At 28.9% G+C, this 23,557-nt stretch overlaps 1 protein-coding gene across 2 annotated transcripts in view; it reads left to right on the top strand.

The window, feature by feature from the left end:
- LOC119638007 (potassium voltage-gated channel protein Shaker) overlaps positions 1-19,368 on the top strand; it is a 319,681-nt gene extending 300,313 nt beyond the window's left edge. The window contains exons 10-11 of one of the 2 annotated variants that reach the window (XM_038034552.1): positions 18,800-18,990; positions 19,090-19,368. In XM_038034552.1, the coding sequence (XP_037890480.1) occupies positions 18,800-18,990; positions 19,090-19,361 (463 nt within the window). In that variant the 3' untranslated portion in view covers positions 19,362-19,368. Of the gene's footprint in view, positions 1-18,799; positions 18,991-19,089 lie in introns of those variants that run through there. The other variant, XM_038034572.1, reaches the window with a different exon arrangement.
- Positions 19,369-23,557: the final 4,189 nt, after the last annotated feature.

Genomic DNA, 23,557 nt, shown 5'->3' with positions numbered 1-23,557 from the left:
TCCAAAATAAATTTTTGAAAAATTGCATTCATTGTGCATTCAAATTGTTATCAATAAATGAAAAAACAAATTTTCTGGGTTATCTATCACCAATCTTCAACAAGTATCTCAAAACAGACGCTAAAATCGATTAAAGAGCTCTAAATATTCTTCAAACATGACAGTAGAATGTAAAAGGATAAGTAAGAGATGGCTGAAAAAAATCTCACCCAAGTATAAGAAGAATGATATTTATGTAGTTTTTTGACTTACTACGTCTAAAAAACATAAACTAATTATGACACTAATGGAAATCTTAAAACTTTACTTTGAATTCTTCTGAAGTATATGAAGAATTTCAGAGAAATTCAATTGTTCAAGTCTTCTTTTGAATTGTTCAAAAAGCGCAAAGCATTGTTTCCAAGAATTCGTCGTAAATATAATACAAAATTCTTTTTAGAAAGAGGTATCGCCAAAACTTGAAAAACTTGAATTATTACCTACGTCCGTCTACAAATGATAAGAAAGAACCAAGAAAATACACGAAAAAAAACCCAAGTAAGCAAAAAACAAATAGTTTTCATATTTTAGCTACGCTCTAAATCTTTCAACACTATAAGAAAAGAAGAAGGTATCTTGCGTAAGGGGAATTAAAAAACTCAAAAACAAAAAAAAAATAAAAACAATTCCGAATAGAGATTGAAAGAAAGATAGGATAAAGAGAAAGGCAAAAGGAAATCTTTACATTAATGTGACAACGGAAAATGAAACTAACTAAAACCTAATTAGAAAGATTCATAAGAAGAAGGAAAGCATATTATTTTTATTAATTTTTTTTTTTTTTTTTTTTACTTTTTTTTTGAAATAAAGTAAAATAAAAATATGAAATGTAAATTCAAAAAGTTTTCCTTTGAAAAACGTTTAAGAAAAGGATAGGAACTACTACAACACAATAATACAATAACAACAATACAAATAACAGTAACAACAGCATACACATGTCACATAAATAATAAAAATATAAATAAAACAATTATATAAATATTAAAAAGAAATATTTATAAAATACTGCCGTCAATAAAAAGGAACGTTAAACCTACCAAGAAACAGAAAAACAAAAAAAAAAAAACAAAAAAAAAACAACAGATAAAAAGAAAACAGTTTAGATAAATTGTATTTAAAGAAAGAAGTTTAATTTAAATTTAATTTTAATTTAGTAATTAACCGTAATGTTGATATAATGATAATAATAACGATGATAAAATGTATTAAATGTAAAAAATTGTAAAAAACAAAAGAGAAAAAAAAAAAAAGCCTGAAAATCATTATCGTAGCCATTAGTCAAATCATTTGTAAGAAACTCATTCAATTCATTCATATTCAAAACGCAATCAGACGGTAAAAACTTGTATTTGCATTTAATATAATTCACGCATACAATACATTCGCAATACCAATTGTTTTTGTATATACACATACCTCATAAATTGTTATGATAAAGTATATAAGTTTTTCATAAACCTCTTAAATATCCTTTACAGACCTGTTATTAGTGGTAGCCTTATAATCATTCATTCATTCATTCATTCATTCATTCATTCATTCATTAAATGTTTTTTCCAAAAAAGAAAATGAAAGGAAAAAAAAAACAAAAAAAATCAAAAATCAAAATAAAAATAACAAAATAAAAAAATTAATAAAAACTAAACCCATAGAAAATGTCATCGATTAACCGCGATTCGTTAACAAATTTTCTAAACTCCACAATAACATGACAATTACATCAGATAGCAATTCTTTTACTTAAACTAAATATGAAAAAGACTTCAATAAGGGATAAAGAAAAGTTAACAGTTAAATCTTTTCTTCACGACACGGCCCCAAAAAGGGAGTTATCACTTTTACGTTTTCCTATCTTCATTCTTCAATTACAATAAAATGTTTTCGATAATTTTGAAAATAGAATAAATCTTCAAATGTTCAAATGTGCGCAAGTGCGTACACATTCAATGATTTTTCTTTTATTCAATCTTTTCCTGCTTATCTAAATTCGAATACTTAATTAGATAAGTCATTATATCAATTCATTGTCCAAGGTTTGGAGATTCCGTTCGCAACCTGTCAATATACAAATTTATAAAATATATTCGATTAATATTTTCTTTCAATATATCTAACTTAAGCTGTTTAAGCTTTACTACTCAAATAGGCAAATAATTCATTAACGAGAATTTTAATATCTCGTTCATAACATCCGAAATCAAACGAACACATGTGAAAGTTTTTACAGAGTAGAAATGGTTTATCCTCATACACACGAAAACTGCAGTGTTTTCATACGTTGTTAAATTTTTTTATTTCTATCGCAGACAATATCCTTTTGTAATCGAATCAGACCACGTTACCTTCTTCCAGGAAAGACTAGGTGCAGCGAAAAAAGCTATCGCAAATTAAAAACATTATAGTGAGTTACGGTCCGCTTATTAAATACTCTCGATGACACTGTAGTTATTCGTATAATAAATAACTTTTCAAACTAATATGTCGCGTGGGAAGTGATCGAAAAAATGTTCCGGTCCGAATCATTTTCGATAGTGCAACTCCTTGGACCAAAACATCTCGACATATCGAATTTCATTAAAATATTTCACAAGTTGTGACCTGTAAGATTATTGAACACAAGAATACATGCGAGATAGGCGGACAGACATACAAGCATAGATCAAATCGGAAAGTGATTTCAAATCGGATCGGTATAATAAAAAAAATGGTTCTCTCTCTCTCTCTCTCATTACTTTAGTACGAGTTTCCACATTCGCAAGCATATATATATATATATATATGTATATATATATAGAAATAATTCTAATTTTTCGGATAACTTTTTGATCAGTGATTACGAGAATCAAGAGAGTAGCAAAGAAGTATATAATTAAATCCAAAGATCTGAAGTTGTTATGTTGACCAACATTACATGTTATTATGATAATCTGCTGCACAAGTTACTACATCAAATTTCTTTTACTTTGTATGTGTGTTTCCTAAAATGACTTGGATTAGATACGCCGCCCTACCATTTGCTCGAAAATTGACAACAGTGTAGACTTTATTTTTAAGATTATTTTTCAAATTTTTTTTTCTTTTCGACTTTTGTTCTCTAAAATCACAATTCATCTCTTCCGCCTTCAGCATAACTTTTGCTTACGAATCTTCAAAACAAGTAAAAGATATGATATTCTGTACGGAAGTCTTTCTCAGCGCTCATTCCTCAAGCCTCGTTAGATTTCCTAGTCTAGTTTCTTCAATACAATCTCTTATACACAGGATCTCATATATTCCCACTGGAATTGTTTTGAATCGTTTCGGTAAACTTTCCCGTCATTAGGTGCCTTTATTTTATCATCCGGTCGAGTAAAGTATGAAAAATATTTATTTGCTTTTTTATTACTTCCGAAAATAGATAGCGCTTTTATAAACTATTTTTATTAAAAAATCTAGCTTTCAGAACAATATGTTCGGGTTTTACTAACAATTCGTTGATCGTGGCTATCGTATGCGACACTAATTTTTCTCATCAACTTTGATTTTGCTCTTGCTTCCGTAAGACGAGTATTGCACCAAGATAATAAGGTATAACACATTCTTGAAAGTTTTAATAAAGAGTGCATACAACCACACGAAGCGGCCTGAAAGTATCGAACCAAAAAATGACGCTACACAAAAGTTTTGGTGAGTCTGAAAGCTAGAGAACGACCAATCAATATGCTTTAACGAAACTGTCAATATAGATCGGACGAATTTAGAGGCATGCAATTGCTTGTTTTCTTTTCGTACTTTCCTAAAATATTTGCTTTTTTTTCACGATCTTTGAAAATTCCTTTCAGGTGTGCATAAGAGATGCGCGGTATATGAAGAATTCATTGTAGACAATGTAAGCTTTTCGTATCACTGTCTTCATCTATTGTTTGGTCTATAAGAGATGCTACCACAACCAATGATTTGCATTTCTCTAGCTCTACCTCGGATTAATACCGGTTGCCAATATGATATATCCTTTTGAGCTTTGAACTTTTACAATTAATTATCAATCGTACTGCGCGGGCGATGATATTGTGGATATTTGCAAATCATTTTTGTTTCGAATGTTGAAATATTAGGAATTCATTCGGTCAGGATCATACAATTGTTAATTGACTAATTGACTTTATCAAGAGTTCTTAGCGGCCGTTGTGAGTCAGTAAAGGATATTGTTTCACAAGTCTCAAGTTCTCGAGCGTGATACCTGCTTCCCATTAGAGATTAGAAATGCATGAATAGTTTTTATAGGATTTTACATTGTGCGTTTTATTCTGAACATGATTAGATCTCCGACTAAGCTTTCATTTTTTGCAATCTTCTGCTCATTTCATGAAAAATAATGGATATATTTTTAATGAATAGTTTTGAAATAATTTATAATTGATTATATGTTTAACATGTTTAATGAATGCATGAAATAACTTTAATAACGTTCTTTTCGAGTCTATACTTCAAGGTATCCAAATGTGATCTATCAACAATCATTTCTATCGCAAAACCTTACAAATGTGATAGTAAACCTTGAATAGTCGCCGATTATTTAGCATACTTTGTGCTATATGTCATTCATACATCACCTGCTATATGAACCTTTATATTCAATTATGATATATATTATATAGGGAAACGTTTAATAAATTAGTTGAGTTTAGATGAGAAAGCCCTTTATCGAAGGCTAAGACTAGCTTCAATGGAAATATACGATGTCTGTAATATTTTGAACCCGCCAAATCCAATAAACCACTTACCCACCCATCTAGGTATTTATTTATTCAAACTATTACTAAACACTAGAACACTTGAATGTACATAAAATAAAGCAAAACTTAAGAAGAAGAAAAAAACATACTTTTCTGCTTATAAAACGCCCCCGAATAACTGATCAAATAAAGTACAAATCTTAACAAAATGCAAATAAACAAAAATGAATTAAATAAATAAATAAAAACAACATACATATGTAGGCATAATAAAAATTAAAAGCATACACAAACATACTCACTGACATCAAGTTAGTTGCATGAAATAAATAAAAATATATACATTATTTAAAATTAAATATCATCTAGAAAACGCTCTTATGAAATTTTGACAAAATAGGAAAACCAAGAAGAAGAAAACAAAAAAAAAAAAAAAAATACATAAACAAATCAATTAATTACGATTCCATTTATATATATAATGATAATGTTTTCGCCTTTTAGAGTGAGTGTTAGCTTTTTTAATTTTTTTTTTTTTTTTTTTTAATTATTTGATTATTATTATATGATTTCGATGAAATGCAAGTAAATTAATGACTGAATAAAATGCAATTTGCCTTTGCTAAGTTGCATTATTATATAAAACAAATGATCTAAAAAAAAGATATACATTAAGAAAAAGGAACACGTTAAAAAACAAGAAAATTGTAAATAAAGAGGAACGAAATAATGTTCTTAAAAATATGATAATAATTAAGTTAAAGAATAATAAAAAAAAAAAAAAAAAAAAAAAAAAAAAAAAAACGTAATCAAAAAGCAACTACATCTTCTAATCCTTTAAACAATATGTGTAAAAACAAATTAAGCTTCTGAGAACCGTCCACGCACACAATATCTTATACAATTTGATTTTTTCTTTTTCCTTTTGTTTTTTTTTTTTTTTTCTTTGTTTGTTATTTCATTTTAAATGCTACCTACGTAAATTAATTATTTTTCCAAAGCAAAGAAAAAAAAGAAAAAAGTTAACACTCTAGAACAATTTTGTTCAATTTTCTTCTTCTTCTTTAATGATACTGCAATTTAGTTTCAACAATTTTGCATCGATTTCATTTTACGAAGATGAGAGAATTGCATAAAAATATTTAGTTTATTATTAAATGATTTCAGTCTCTCCGTCATTGCAATTAAGAGACACAACAATATTTTATTCAATCACTTACAATACCCATAGGTATAAATAAGCGATCCCAAGACTAGTGATTGATTAGTCGAAATATTGGAATAAATTCAAACTCTACCGGTCTCCGCAATTACCGCACCGTAATAATTTACTTATTCAAATTGTGGCAATAATAAGAACGCACTAAAAGGTCCATAGGAAAGTAGAAATTTAATCAAAGCCAAAGCATCAAAATTAACTAGCCAGGTCCATAACTTTCCCAACGGCCTGGGATATAATAGTAATGCAAACATATATTAGGACATAAGAAGTTTGATAAAAGCTTACGCTAGTTGTTAGCATTATTATTTTCCCAAAAACTAGATGAAAAGCAAATTGAAAATTACATATGTGTTCAGACCAAATATTCATATGGACATTGTTCGCCCATTGGAAATATCCATATAACTTTGTAAAAAAAAAACAAACAAAAAAAAAAAGAAAACTCATCCGATTTCAATTAGTTGCAACCTAAGCAGTAAGTATATATCGATTCAAAATTTGTTTGCAAAAATATTGTATCAGAAGAAAAAAGGAAAGCAAACATTCGGCCCGTAGCAAGCATATGTCTATGATCGACGAGCTTATCCGTTTCAAGTAGCGTTTTCTAATCACACCCTTAAGGTTTTAATAAATGCAAAGACAATTTTCTTCCATATGAATCGCTTCTTCTTTTCTTTTTTTTTCGTTTTTTTTTTTTGCAGATTTCCGTCCCTGAAAAATACGAAAAAAAAAAAGATGTTGCAAACTAGTAAACATTAAATTCGCCTCTTCTTAGGCATAAATTTGCAAATTATAACGAATTAATTTCAATTTCTCGCTTAAGTTACAGAGAAAGTAAGAAAAAATCCAAAATCTAAACCAATCTAAACATTGAACATTACGTAGAAAGAAGCGACTGAGAATCCTTTCCTATAACTCAAGTTAACTTTTCAAATAATTACATTGTTATTATTCTTTACATTATTATTATTATTATTATTATCACTTTGATTTTGGCTTTTCTTCCTAATCTTACAAACATTTGCAAATACAAGACTTTAGATAATATTTTATTAATTCTATTTTTACTTTAGTGGCATAAGACAAGGATAACCTTTTATAGCTTTCAGAATATACCTAAGAGATTGCAGCGCCTCTAGGACACTGTTAACTTGAGCAGATGAATTCAAGTCCTGCAGACAAGGACTTGGCTAGGACTTGATTCCATCCTTGGAGTAAATATTAAACATTCGTAGCTCGCACGTGCAGATATGGTCTTGAAAATGGCTTCTTCAATTTGCCAATTCATAGGAGCTTAAGGTCAGCAATATGCCCATGTGCCCTTCGAAGACAATTTCTCTTATTTAAAGAATCAACCAGTTAAACTTTTACAAAACGATTTCAGAATAGACCCATTGTCAGTTCCAGGTACCCGGCGCAATGTTTATCTTTTCTGACCTTCTTCCATTTCCGTCCGTTAAACTTCCCCACTACTACATGTCACAATATAATGGCTATAAATACTGAAACTAAAGCTCAGGTATTCTTCATTAGCTTCCATAAATTAAATATTAGAAGAAGTATCTTTATATTCATACTGCGCGGAGTCTTTCATAGAAATGAATAAGTTATTAATTGTCGGTGCGACAAAATCCGTGAAAAATATTTCTGTAAATTTTACAAAAGGCAGCACGAATCTCTCTTTCGTTGCAATAAAGATCAAAACTGTCTGCCATCAGGCACTTGCACTGTTATGTATAATCATGCGATTCCTATCCGTTTACTCGAGAAACCTCGTCCCAATTGCAAATAATTCTTCTCATAGTCAGTAAAAGTTATTTCTGTTGTAAATGAATCAAAGCAAATAAAAAGACTATAGTGGGCCATGACGCGCTTTTAAGTACCTTACACTAGCTCCCAACTATTGATATAACAACTTTACAAAATATCTGAGAAGCGGTTGAATAAGTAAGTCAATCCGAACAATTTCTGAAAGCGTTCGTCCTTGGGCCAAAACACGTAAGTGTATAAAATTTCACTGAAATGTCTTAAAAATAGAACATGACGAAATAAGATAGACCAACGGTGCAGTAAACTGTGGGTTTATCTCAAGTCCTTCTCGGTGTCCGCACAAACTTAATGTACCTTTGTGCCACAAGTGGTATAAGGTATAAGAATATTGTCAGGTGGAACCGAATCAAGTTCAATAGCAACATGAATTTATTCTACTAAAGAGTTATAACATCTAGCATTTAAGACTTAACAAATCGCTAAGACTAACTGAACGATTTTTGACTTGCTAAAGCATATTATTCTGTTCAAGGAATCTGGGAATATGTAATAGGTGTATTAATAAATTCTGTATAATTGTTGACAAAATTCGAAATCGAAACATTCACCGAAATATTATCGCTATGATTTTTTGACTCTTATCGTGTAGCTTGCGGATGCCCCCGTAGTACAAAATTCATGGTTTTGAGAATGAAAACTTATCGCCCCATTTTCAAACGCATTCGAATTTGCAGATCCTATAATCTGCTAAATATGACTGCATCGGTTTGAGTAATAGGTGATTAGAAATGATAGATCCAGAGAATAAGCGGGGGATCCTCCCAGCCCAAGTTTGAACTCAATTCCTGGGTTCCTTTTGCTGGAGATGGATACACGTATCCCAGTTTTTACCGTTTTCAAGACCAGACTGTCAATCCAAACCAACTTAATATTTTCCATATCTGCGGCTGTATATTTTTTCAATTTAATCCAATGTAAAACAGAATAAAATGCAACGCTGTAAATGGCATACATCTCTTTGCACTTTGATATGCACTGGACTGCACCTTGTAAACTTATATCGTAGAAGCATTCCTATCTAAGCTATAAATTTCGGAAAAAATGACACTTTAAGAAGGGAACAATTTCTCATTACGGAGAATTAATTAGTACACCTATTATATTCTTAGGCCGTATGTACTTTCCAAATTAATTTATATCCTTAAGGGCTTAGTTTAAGCAGCCTTAGTATTAGCAAATCTTTACTTTTTATTGACAACATTCGTCTTACATGACCAACTACTCAAGCGATGTCCTCGATATGTGTAGGCACACTGGTGACCAGGAAGGACTATAGGTAGAGAAGTGGGGAGTCTCGAGCGAAATGAAAGATCGCCGCTGGTATCTTATTCCAAACGCGGACAGTGCAATTAAAGAACCGAAAAGTCGAGATAGTGCGCCATGCGCATCTCTAGGATGAATGTGTGAAAACACTGAAAAAGCAACATAGTCCTGTTAAGATCTTAACTGGTTGACAAATTTCCTTTATACCTTTGGAACATTTGCCCTGGATATACCTATGCTTAAACCCAACACAGCCTATACATATCCACCCCTGTGCATCCTAGCATCACTTACTATATGCGATCGAGGGTCTCTGAGCAAAAGTTATAGAGCCCACCCCACATTTTGAAATTGCACTCTAAAATGGGATCTAATTGTGATTGTGGGGGTAGGTTTTACAAATCGTACGTGGTGAGGAACTTTTTACACCGTTTTAAAAAAACCGCGACCTTTAATAGCGTCTTATACCATTTCAAATACATATTCTCTCCAACGAATGTCATTTTGTGGTCTCATGTCCATGTTGCAATATCAAGGGTGATCAATTCATTGACACAACCAAAAGAAGATTAGTTGTGCATCACATCTGTTGAGAGAAGCATTAGTTTGTGATGATGTTAAAGTTTACCCCGTTGAGATGTTTTTGTGAGAGACTTTGTTAAAAATGCAAAAAGCCCATATCTCCTATTAGCCCATATTCGTAAAATGGTCCTACCACTACTTATGTATATTATGTTGTTTACATTGTTTGCTGACTATTTTCGGCAAGGCATTGACTATCTATAAAGTCATTTAAGAGTCTGGACGTCCCTCCTCGCTTTTTCCCTTTCTCTTTCTCTCCTTCTATTAGAATAAAACATCAGACATAATAATATGACTCACGTTTCACACTACGGCCCCCTACTTTCACGTCATATTTATAAAAAACCTTACGTTTTTTTTTTTTTTTTTTTTTTGGATATTTCTGCATTTCGAAAACTATTTTCTTTATTTTATCTCTTTTTTATAAGGTTAATGATTTAATTCACTTGCAGCTTTTATTTTTTATTTGTTTTCTCTTTTCGTTTTCATTTATTTATTTTAGTTGCTTTAAATTCTCTACCCGCCCATTAACCCTAATTGGACTGGATAACTAAGTAAGACAAATTATTATAAATTAAAAACCAAAGAAAAAAACCTTCTACAATGAATGTGTTTTTTAAAAATAATAAAGTTTGGAATAAATGTGTTCAAAAATTTAAAATTAAATTAATTCAAATAAAATTTAAACAGAATCATGAATTATGTAAAGAAATTGCAAATAAAAATCCCATGTTGTTAAATGTTTAAACATAAATAATGTTATTATGTATTTAAAAAAAATAATAATAATAACTATAATATAATAATAATAATATAAAAATATAATAATAAAATAGTCTAACAACATAATAATAATAATAAATATATTTGAGTATTTAATACGTCAACCAACCAACATTTAATGTAAAAAAAAAAAGCAAAAAAAGAGAAACAAAAATAAGAAAGAGAACTATTATGTAAATATTATATACAAAAATAAAAAATAAGAAGAAAAAAATTGTAAAAAAATTATTTTAATAATATATATATATATAAAAACAAAAAAAACAAAAAAAAAATGAAAAATTCAGAAATAATAAAAATACACTTATGGAAAAAATATAAAAAAAGTTATTTTTTTTTTTTAAATTCGCTAAAAATTGAAATATTTAAAATTTATTTATTATACATTCTATTAATATAAGTTCTTCTTCATAGATATACAATATATATAAATATAAACATTTGCAAACAGTTTTAATTACAGAATTAAAGTGACCGTCCGACTTTTGGTTATTTTAGATTTTCTTAGCAAGAGAAGTGATATATACTTGTTTTCATTATTTTTTTTTATTTTTTTTTATTTTTTTATTTTTTATTTATTTATTTTTTTTTGTTGAGTTGACATGAATTGTTTTATTATATTCACCACTGGATGGAGATATTAAGTTATTGAAAGTGATTAATAAAAATGCATAAAGGTGTCGTTTTGCTCAAGCCAGCAAGGTGTGTCGGTAATTCAGCTTTCCCGTTTATTCTAGTTACGTTAAGTTCAAAGCCGGCCTTAAGTTCATTTATAATGTGCAAGAGTCTAGATATTTCATACATCAGATGTGTTAAGTGTCCGGTTAAGGTTAAAAAAAAATGCAACGTTGATTGTATCAATTCCATACATTCCGATTGTAATGAATAACGGAATTGCTTAAACGACCCTTTACACATGATTGTAAATTCTTCGCTTGTACTCCCAAAATCATAAAATCAATTCATAGCTAATAAGAAAAGTGTTCATCGTTGTAGCATGTCATCCTATCTATTGAAATAAAAACATATTAGACGAATAACCAAAGCCCATTCCGTAAATGCCATATATTTTCAATTAGTAGAAAAATTTCTCATTCGATTTCTCTCAGAGACATCCACAAGTTGATAAGAATTGTGAAACTATGCAAATATCACGAATACTCCGTAAAATTCGTATAAATTAACGAGCGGCATAAATAGTCGCAATTGAGTAAGCGAAAGTCATCTATTGAAATCAAGGAAGTGACCCTTGGATTTCGGGCGGAATATTAAATTGCTTCGTTTCCTATACCCTACACCATTTATGATGGAAGTTAATTTGCGTGAAAGACATGGGATTCACTACCCTTTTATTACACAGGCGAGGATCGAGCTAAGCTCACCTCTCTGCCTGTCTGCGTTGTTTTCTTATGTTCACGTAACCTACAGCCCGCAATTTTTAAGATATTTTGATGAAGTTTGGTGCGCTGACGATTTTTGGCCTGCAAACAAGTCGTACCGAAAATGGTTCCGATCGGACCATCTTTTCGACTACTTGGGATGTAAGGCATAATGTTGAAAAGTTATAATATGAGTAACTATATGATGGTATTGCATTTATAAAATAAAAATATTAATTTTAAAAACAAGAATTAATAATTAAGTGATGGATTAGTATCAATCTGAGTGGTGGGTATTGCAAAAATTCGGTCTAAGCCGAGTAAAATTGCTTTTCTTGTTTTATTATGTATTACTTAATAATCTTAGCGTATCTTGAATTATCTCACTTATTCGTTTTTCTTTTTTTTTTTCATTTTTTATGTAACTAATAATAGAAATTTCCAAAATTTCGTAAATACAGTTGATGCGCTTAAACCAAATTTATATTAAATTATATTAAGCTAAATAGTTATAGAAAGTAGTTTAGAGTTTTTATTAAAATTGCTTAGTATTGTAAATATATAATATATATGTACATGTTAATTGATATGTAAAAATGTACATATATTTGAGCAAATACAGTAGATATAGAAAAACAAAAATTTACTCTAAAAATGCTATAAACTAATATAGTAAAAACGAGAAGAATTTAAAATAAAAAATGAAAACTTTAAAACCCAATACTTCAATACTTTCAAAAAAACACTCCCTACCACCCAAAAGAAAATTGTTTATACAATAAAACAAAAAAAAATTTAAAACTTGCTAAAAATTATAACATATATAAAATGCTTTAAATCTAATAATTAACAAAAAAAAAAAAAAAAAAAAATTCGACATCCAAACCAAAAAAAAAAAAGAGAAAAAAAAATGATTATATTGGTAAACACTTTATTAGAAAAAATCAAACAGTTTAAAAGGAAGCAAACATATCGTTAGCAATTGTTTACAAATATATGAAATGTTTTAAAAAAATTGTTTTTACTTCATCTTGTAAAAAAAACCCATAAAACGAATCGTTTCAAGTTTTCCAAAATGTTAATTATAAAAATACTTATTAGAAAGGGTTTTCTTTATTATTATTATTTCTTGTTTTTAAGTTTCTTTCTTCGGATGCAAACTCAAAGAGAAATCTTAAAAGACAAAGACTGGAAATAGTTAAAAAAAAAAAGAAATTAAATTATAAAACACAAATAAGCAAAAGAATTTCTTCGAAAGATCTTTTAAAAAATTATACCAAATTTTTTTAATGCACATATGTTTTATTTATTTTTTTCTCTCTTTTAATTAGTTAGTCAACTTAAAAAGGAGGACAAGAATTTCTGTTATGTCTCTCTCTCTCTCTCTCTCTCTCTCTCCATCTATCTATCTATCTCCTTCTTTCTTTCTTTTTTTTATTTATTGATCTATTTTTCTGTCTGTCTGTCTGTCTGTCTCTCTCTCTCTCTCTCTCTCTCTCTCTCTCTCTCTCTCTCTCTCTCTCTCTCTTTCTTTCTTTCTTTCTTTCTTTCTTTCTTTCTTTCTTTCTCACTATCTTATTCTTTTCCTCTTTCAAATCCACACACATCGCTTTGCGCTTTTATTATCCTCTCTATTCTCTATACGCTTCGTAAAAAATAGTACGAGAACAAACCTAAAAAAAAAAAGAAATTCTAAAAATTCTAAACAAAAAAAAAAAAAAACAAGTCTTATCATTTTCTCGCTTAAAACAACTGAAATAAAGAAAATATTAAAAATATATAAAAAAAGAAAATAATAAATTGTTGTTAAATTTAAGCAAAAAACATAATAAAACATTTAAAATCAAAGGTTTTATAATCGTTATTAATAACTATAAAAAGAATAATTGAGAATAAATATGTTATGAATGGAATAATTTAATAATAATACGTATAATTAAAGAATGAATTAAAAATATAATAATAACAATAATAATAATAATAATTAATACATTCATTAGAGTCCAGCGCTAAGTAGATAAATTTAAATAATAATTCATAATGATAAAAACAACAACAACAACAACAACAACAAAACAGCAGCAAAAAAGAATTCCTTTATAAATTTTATGAAATAATACCTTAAACAACAACAACAACAATTGCCTAAATTGCAAAAAAAAGAAAAAAACAAAAAAGATCAAGAAAAGGAAAGCAAACAAGCAATTAATAATAATAAAATTATTACAAAAAATTAAAAAGAGAGAAGAAAATTATATTATTATTGCTATTTAGAGCTTCTTTAACCATAATTAAAATCTAGTTAGCGTGTAGATAGAATTGTAATTAAAAATGTAGATGTAGATGTAGTTCTTAATATATCCACCACCTCAAAGCAAAAACAATGTCCATCCGTTTATACCACTTAAACAACGCACACTTAAACGCTACAAATCCCACTCAATAAACTGATCTTATCATCGATTGCATATGGCAGAACATCTCGTCATCTTGACAAAATCATTAATAGAAAAATGTTTGCTTTAAAAATAATCGGCAAATATCGCTGTTATTGACTCTTACAGTGCTCTCGCTTTTCGTTGAAAGTTGCCGTTGACAGTGCCGGATAAGTACTTATGCAGTAAAGAGTGACCTTTCCAAAAAAGTCGATGACCTATATCCAAAGCTTCAGGCATCAATTTCGATGAACCAGAAGAGTATTTTGCGTATCTACTACTATTACTACTACTAGGCGGGATCGATTTTCTTCATCTATGAGTTTCCAAAACGCATTCAATAGGACCATTATAATCATTATAAATCTACTCTATTATGCAAGTTTATGCTTTTGTTGAATGCGGTCGGTTTAGAATCATAATTGGTCAAAAATTTGACTCGAGAATGGTTTTCCTTTTGTGAAACACGCAACACGCATAAACTGCGGTCTTTCACAATTAGGGGCGCATTCGTGTTTGAATTTAGAAATATCCGTTTGCGTCAACCTTCCACAATTGCTTCACTAATTTCTGGTTAACAGTCTTAGATTTAATTTAAAAATCCCTACCGAAAAAGATCTCAAATACTAACTAGTCTGATCAATTTATAAGATACCTAATAAGAAAACACAATTCTTTTGTAAAGTGAAAATTTAATTTTCATCTTAACAAGTTTATAACTCAATAGACCGAATCCAATGGGTTTCCAATTTTTTCTTACCCTTCCTGTACTTTGTCGAATAATTTAAAATACGCTATCATTAATTTCAAGGTTTTCGGTTTTTATTTGCCTGTGTGGACTCATGTACTACGGCAATGGCGGAAAGTCTCTTTCTTCTTCCAGTAGCCGCTTTAATGCATTTCAACTCGGCAAAATATATTCTTTTAATTTCTTCAAGTAATATCTGGAGAATTATGAGACAAAATTCCATCCTTGGCTATATAACAAACTTTCTTGAAATAGTTATACAAAGTCAATCACAGTTCCATATAAGATATATGCGACCACATCTAGATCAAATTCAATTTATTGATTGGTCCACAATCTATCCTGCCATGAAATTTGACGTATATTCGTGTAATAGTTTGTTGTATTTTATTTTTAAAAAAAATTTTTTCATTTATACCTGACACTGTCTTAAGTATCCTACTTATTGAACAACCTAATAAGAGTATACCGTTGTTAATAGCTTATAAGCGAAAACAAATATCATTTTAAAATTTCGCTACAAGTATTGTATAGGATCAGGCAAAATGTACTAATGATACCGCTCAGTCAGGTCAGGAGCGTAAACAATTGGTACGAGGCTGTATAAGGTGGTGGATATCAAAGATTTGCCTTAAGGCGAATATAGTTTCCTCATGTGTGTTTTACTTTTAATTTATTAAGCAATGTCTTTATACAAGGATATCTTTTTTACTAAATATTCGCTCGCGATATTTTTATAGTGGTACATACGAGTTATCTCTGAAATTAGTTGTAAACAAATACACCTACGAATTATCTCATCTTTCTACGTAACAAAGTAGTGAGTGAATTTGCAATCTTTTTTTTTTTTATTATTCGTAACTCCTTTCATCATTATCGTCACTTCTTTCGGAGCATAGAAGGTAGAAAGATATCCATCCATAATCTCTCATTTACCTGCTGCCTTCAAAACGAAAATTAGCAAGTAATATGAGAGAATCAATTCTTTTACATGTCGTTCATACTTTCGCTCAAGTCCGAAAAGATGCAATATTCTAAACTTTTCCTAGTCCATCAATATTTCATTCATTCAATTAGTAAAATATTCAAAAATCTTTGCTATTTTAGACCAGTAATCGTAGGCTTGCGATTGCGTAAATCGCAAGATTAAGACTAAACCTTAGATTTTCCTCATTATATTCCCCATCCAAAATATGGTTAATTAGAAATGTTATTGTCATGATATTTCTTAGCAGTTTATAAAAAAAAAATATATATAAAGTTAAGTAAATATTTTAATTTTTTAATAAAACTTTCTTTTTCTTTTTTTTTTTTTTTTTTTTTTGATAATTGATTATAATATTGATTTATTAAGAAGTAATGACGTGCAATTTATGTCTTATTTTCTTTATCCAAATCTTCAACATTTTGTGTAATTTATTGTCGTTAGCTTCCTATCCTTAAAATTTAGGTGATTTATTTTAAATATTTCAACAATATTGGGCAAGATAATTGAATATTTTTTGAACAAAATTTCAATGGTTGCATTGCCGGTATGACACGTAACACCTTCTTGAATCGAAATTATGTCCTAATAAGAAGTCATCAGAAAAGCTGGAGAGTTTTAAGTTTATTTATCAATGCGGAAATAATGTCGTAAGTTAATTAAGTATATGTCGGGAATAAGTAGTTTACGGAAGTTTCTGGCGTACATTTCGATCTCCATCGAACATCAATACTTTGGTAAATCATTCATTTAATTTTAACAATAACCAATGAATGATATCTGCTGCTTTTGTTCCGGGTTTATATAAATTCGATACTTTCAACGTCCCGTTGCTATGCCATCTCTTAAGGAAAAATGAATAATCAAGCCTCACACCAAGCCATATAAGACTTTCTGACGAAATGCAAGTATTGTTGGTTCCACATTTTTTACGAATGCATTTGGGGAAATCAAAGTCGCAAAAATGATGTAATAATTTGCGGTAATCTTTTAGTATTTTTACCAAATTTCGAATCGATACGAACCAAAACGCAACAAAATTTAGCGATCTTAGCTAATATGCTAAATAAATTTGAAGCCGCATTAAAAATATAGAGTAATATGAGCAGCTATCGAAAAAGATTCATTCAACCTCTTTAGGCACATTTGATAATTCTAAGTCATATGATTTATCGTTCGTTATCCATGGTCCTCGACTATCATTCTCAGATACACTTTATATATACTTTGAACAGATATGCGTATCTACTAATATTTCATCTCTCGATCGTAAGCATAATAGAACGTTCTTCGAAGACAATAACAACAACAATTGCCCCGTTCATTGTTCATAAAAAAAACATTAAAAAAAATATTCAAGTTAGAATTCATGATAAGTGCAATGAAGAAAAACTTTCGCACTCCTTGATTTTCTTTAAAGAGTTTTTCTTCATTTTATAATACATTATGAAGTGTACTTAACTTTGAAAAGTTGCGGGAGAAAAAGCAAAAAAAGTATAAAAAAGAATTCTTTTAAATGAAAAATAAACGGTAAGTAAATAAATGTTTTTGTAATTAATTACTTCAATAATTTTCCATACCGAGTAGCTAAAGCTCTTTATAAGTTTCTACAATTAATATTAATTTTAATAATAATTTATTTGTACTATTCTTTTATCTTTCTATGCGTACACGATTAGATAATCAATCAATTTTTAGAACTTATTTGCAGTTTTTTAAACGATCAATTAAAAACATTATTTTAATGTTTTGTTACGTTACTCTCTACTTGATCTTGAAGACAAAGTGAATAAAACAAAACATTAAGATATTATATATATATATATTAACATAAAAAAATCCTTTAAATAACCTAAACATTCCAAGCTCGTATATCCATTTTTTCCATATTTATTTCCTTGAAATTTCCCGAACTTTGCTTATGCATGAGCTGTTAAAAAGCTGAACAAAAGCGCACTTTATTTGAGAAAGCCTTTCCAGGAACCGTACAAACGAGTGATTTCAATATTGATTAACAACCGATACTGCAACGTGTATGTGTGTATTTGTTCCCGATAAAGAGTACTAAGATATATTATGAAAATGAGTTTTAAAAAATACTTACATATCACTTTCGAATAACAGGAATTGCAAGAGACACACATCTTTATATAATAAGAACAAAAAGATCATGACAATCAGTTATATATAATATATATATATATATATATATATGGTGAAGTATACATATATCAAGTATATACACATGTATTAATATATATATATATATATATATATATATGTATACTGTGTTATTATAAACTCGAAAGCTTTAGTGCATCTCAATTCATCCCTTAATAATATTCATGCTCAGGTTCATACTCACTTAGTCAAACTCATTGAATCGCTCCATCACTTAATCGCTATGGTAATCATGTCTTTAGTCTCCTCCAATATATCAGTTGTATTCTTTCCGTATTTTATATCTCATTTTGTCTTTTTTACTTTATATATTAATTTAACATCAGTTCTTAATTATTCCAACTTATTTATTTGAAGTCATTATCTCTAATTTTTTATTATCAATTATTTAACAATTTTTTTCGTTTTCTTTTTTATTTATTTATTTTTTTTTTTATCTATTTTGATATAGTCTTAATATATATTTTATATTAATTAATTTCTTGTAAATATATATTTTACTTCCATTTGTCTTCTCACCAAAAAAAAAAAAAAAAAAAAAAAAAAAAAAAAAAACCAATAACAAAAAACAAATAAAAAAAAAAATATGTAAAAATCTTAAACATATTTATGAACACAAAATACTGTACTGTAGACCTGTCGGATTCTGGGGTAAAATAGTCGGATCCCTTTGTGTAATCGCTGGCGTGCTGACAATCGCTTTGCCCGTACCGGTTATTGTTAGCAATTTCAATTATTTCTATCATCGCGAAACGGATCAAGAGGAAATGCAAAGTCAAAATTTCAATCATGTCACCAGTTGTTCGTACATGCCTGGTGCTTTAGGTAATAAATCGAAATTAAATAAAAATTAAATGATTAATTAATTTTATTTACGCAATATATATATATTTTTTCTTAATAACTTAAACTATTCCGTTGCAGGGCAACATCATCGAAAATCATCGTTATCAGAATCTTCGTCGGACATTATGGATTTGGATGATGGTTTTGATGGCACCACTCCGGGCTTAACTGATCATCCTGGTCGTCATATGGCTCCCTTTTTAAGGAGTCAATTGTCCTATGAAAAGCAACAGCAGCAAACGCAATTACAGCAACAGCAACAGCAACAATTGCAGCAGCAGCAACAGCAAAATGGTGTTAGACTGAGACACAATAACGCTATGGCGGTCAGTATTGAGACTGACGTCTGACTACTGGGTAGGTTTTCTTGAAATAGTTTTCACCAAATCTTTTCTCAATTAGCTACAATCTCTTTTTTTCTATAATTATCTTATGATACTCCTAATAATATCCTTAAAAAGTGCCAAGTATTAAAAAGTCAATATTAAATATATTTTTATTGCTAACATTATGGACACGTTTACATCAAATATATCATTGTCCTTTCAAATTCACTAGCTCGAATTCAGTTTGCCAGATCACGAAATTTTCATCTAGGCATTTGGGCATGAGATAAGATAGAAAATGTGATGAAGCAACAAGCTTGTGATATGTACATAAACATACCATTCTCAAAGGAGGAGAACGCTAACTTCTTTACTATAGTTATAGTAGATATAGTACATAGGATTCGCCGTTTCGCGGAATCGCGGCAATGTGACTATAAGAAACTGATTCTACATAAGATCATCTGTAAAAAAACTATCCATTCGCCTGAACTGGCAGCGAGAGCTATATTCAATTGAAATATTTATTGCTTGACAATAGTTGGACGGACTGACAAAGACTAAAATTAGTATAAATATATATTAGTAGATCTACGACGGTATAATAAGAAATACACATTTATATACTTTCGTTTTATTTATGAGTAGTTTTTTAATAATTATGGACAAAACATTTAAACTGATTTAGTTTAATATTGAGCGTAACCTGATGGCTGGTCTTGAAGCTAATGTTCTGATATCAAAGCCATGATTTTAAAATAAAATGTATAATCTACAATCTACTGAAGCTACTGCTATGGGAGCTGTGGGAGGTACTAGCTAGCACATATCTAATATATCTCTCATGTAATCTTCCAATGAGAAGAATTATATTCAATCCGTCATCAGTATTAAAAAATATTATTCTCCCTTCTCTTATCAAGAAGAAATCCATATATACTTCGATTATTCATTGAAAAGTGCTAGTAAAATGTATGTTATATGCATTTCCTCGACGCTATATTAAACGAGTTGTACATGTATTACCCAAATTTTTCTGGCAAATCGTTTAAAATATTAAGCAACTATCAGTTGCCGATATATGCATTCTACCTAATACTTGCGATATATTTGAAAACATTTGCGGTATATTTTTATTGCTTGTTATTTATTTAATTTTTTTTTTTTTTTTTTGTAGTAAAAGAAACTTTTTGGTAAACGCGTAAGAATTGCTTTTTTATTTTCTTTCAGTAAAAAACATAGAGTATAATAATATAAATTGGCGTCGTGAGATGTTACGTTGGATGCCAGAAGCAACATCAAAAGCAGTTTAAGGTACCATATAAGCAAAATGAATGTAAAAGCGAGAATAAGAAGAAAGAAGGCATAAAATAAAAATGAACAAAATACACAAAAAATACAATTTTTTTAGGAAAATTCAATTTTATTTTCTAATCATTATAAAAACCAATAAAACAGCAACAACAAAAATATTTAGCAAATATAATGATTATTAGTAAATAAATAGAAAATTATTAGTTATTTATAAATTTAAAAGAAAACAAATATTTTTTTTAAGAAATTAAACAAAAAATAATGATATCGATAAAAAAAAAAAAGGAGAAAAACTATAGAAAAAAATTTTAGCTTAAAATGGCCATAAAACATTAAAACCATACCAAATGAAATCGAATTGGTTGAAAGAAGGGAAAAACTAAGTAGATAAAAGTTATAAGTTTGAAAGACAAAAATAAAAATTAAAAAAATAAAAAAATTTTTGTTGAATTATGTTTGTTACAGCAAATAATAAGAAATTAAAAAATAAAAAAAAAAAAAAAAAAAAAAAAAAAAAACAAAAAAAAAACAAAAAAAAACGAACAGAAATATGTTAAAAAAGATGCTAATTAAATAAATAAAACAAAACTGCCGTTAATTTAAAACAAACAAAAAAAAAAAAAAACTCCAAAAAGAAAATAAATATTAAAAAAACAATCAAATTGTTTTGTACATAATAAAAAAATGAATGAATAAATTATATGAGAACAAAACTTTTTTCAAAAAACGGAAACAAAAACCAATCTACAAACTCATGCAATAATTTCAAAACAAAAATTCTTCCAAACAATAATACTTTCAGTCTATGAATAAACGCAAGCAGTTCTTAAGCTTTCAATTCCTTCAAGCTTTCATTTATGAATAATCATTTTTTTTAAATCTTTCTTAAGTTTCAACAGCACTTCAGATCGTTATGTTAACCGCTTGAATATTTTGAAATTTTATTTCGACATCAACTTTTGGACCACAATTTTATCGAAAGAAAAACAAAAAGAGTAAAAAACAAAACCTAAACAATAAAAAACAATAAATACGGTAACAAAAAAAAAAAGCAGCTTTCCAATAAAACATGAAAATCGGAAAACTTCTTTCTTTCTCCCTTTCTCGTTCTCTTTCTCCCATCCGTTTTTTCTTCTTTCTATCTTTCTCTCTCTCTTCCTCTCTCTATCCATCTATCGATTTATTCATGTACCTATTTATATATATATATATCTCTTTTTCCCTTACTTTCCCTCTCTTTCCATTCCACTCTCTTTCACGCTATCTCTCTCTCTCGCGCTCTCACTTTATCTCTTTCCCTATAAGTCTCTCTTTCCATCCCTCCTTTACTCTCTAGTCAGAAACAAACCCAAGAGCAAAAGCATACAAAAAAAACAACAAAAAAAAAGAAACAAAATAAAAAAAGAAGAAATGACTGAACAAGAAATATAAAAAACAAATCCTTTGATATTATTTGCCATACATTTCGTACATCACCCCTCATGCTCTATCATAACAATAAATCATTCATTTATGTACATAATGTATAAAAAAATATTAAAAAAAAAATTAACTACAAATAAACAAAAATAAAGATTAAAGTGTTATCTAAAAAGCTTTGAATACCGTCCACGCACACACAAGAACTAATATTTTGTAACATATGAAAGAATATGCATGTATGTATGTATGAGTGTTGTTTCAGGGCCTTAATACTTACATATGATGTATATGTTAAAAAAAAATAAATAAATAAATAATATATGCAAAAATGTTAAGAAATTAAAAATCTTTAAACCTTCTTCTTTTTTTAATTAATTTATTTCATTCTTTCAGCATAAGTTAGTTTAAAAAAAAAAAAAAAAACAAGAAAAAGAGTTATTTGAAAACTTTATATCATTACTTTTAAAATTTCCAATACTAGTCAACTATGCATTGCAAATTTATGAATCATCCATTAACAGTCTCATAATAGAATCGCTTATCATATAAGTGCAGGCAGACATTTACAAGACTCTTCATACCGTAGAGTAAAAGATACCATATGGAATGATGCAATTTTAGAAATATATTACTTCCTGATTGACTGTCGCGAGACGATTATAACTAATCTATTCCAAAAACACCGCCCAACAAGAATTTGTTGCTCTTTCCGCACAGATTAGTGAAACTCAGAATTTAAGTTAAAGACTAAGCTAAAATTTATCAGTGGCTACCTGGCTGACTGGAATGTATCGACTTCCAAACTTCTTTTACGGACAAATAGAAAAAATTAAAATATAATTTTACGATAAAAACAATCCATGTGTAAAATCACAGCCAGACTAACATTAGATCTATAAATGATTGAAAATATAATCACACCTACCTTCGATAGCATTCAAATGCGCAACTTCTGTTTGCTTGCATGCGAGAAAAATATTCTCTTGCTAGAAAAAATTAATTAAAATTTAATTGCGACTAGTTGATGACATGGCAATCAGGCTAGCATCACCTAATGGAGAAGTTGGGAAAGCATTTTTTCGAGAAAATTCGCCTGAAATCAAGGTTACAGCCAGTTTCACATAAATGTCCAAAAAATATGATGTGCTCTAATATGTTAGTTGAAAGATAATTTATCTTCGCTTGTTTTAAAAGCGATCAATACAAAGAATTTAATTTAACATGGAAGGTAGCATCAAGTATGATTGAAAGTTTCTAAAGAAACTCTTTAGTGGGAAATATATTTTTTAAATTTTACTTCGAAGACATGCCAGCGATGCCTCTCGAAGTGGTTTTTGATCACAACGGCAAACGAAAGCCAAACATCGATCAAGTAATTCTGGGAGAAAAACCGAAAAAGGGTTCCTCGAAAAGACTTCTATTATCTTAGAATCGTACTAAAGCGATATTTTCCAGACTTACGTTGTGGGCAAATTTTCAAGGAA

Source organism: Glossina fuscipes, unplaced genomic scaffold (genome assembly GCF_014805625.2).
Source record: "Glossina fuscipes isolate IAEA_lab_2018 unplaced genomic scaffold, Yale_Gfus_2 0, whole genome shotgun sequence".
NCBI classification, from domain to species: domain Eukaryota; kingdom Metazoa; phylum Arthropoda; class Insecta; order Diptera; family Glossinidae; genus Glossina; species Glossina fuscipes.
Note: the sequence above shows the minus strand (reverse complement) of the source record. Positions and strands in the feature narration are given on the sequence as shown.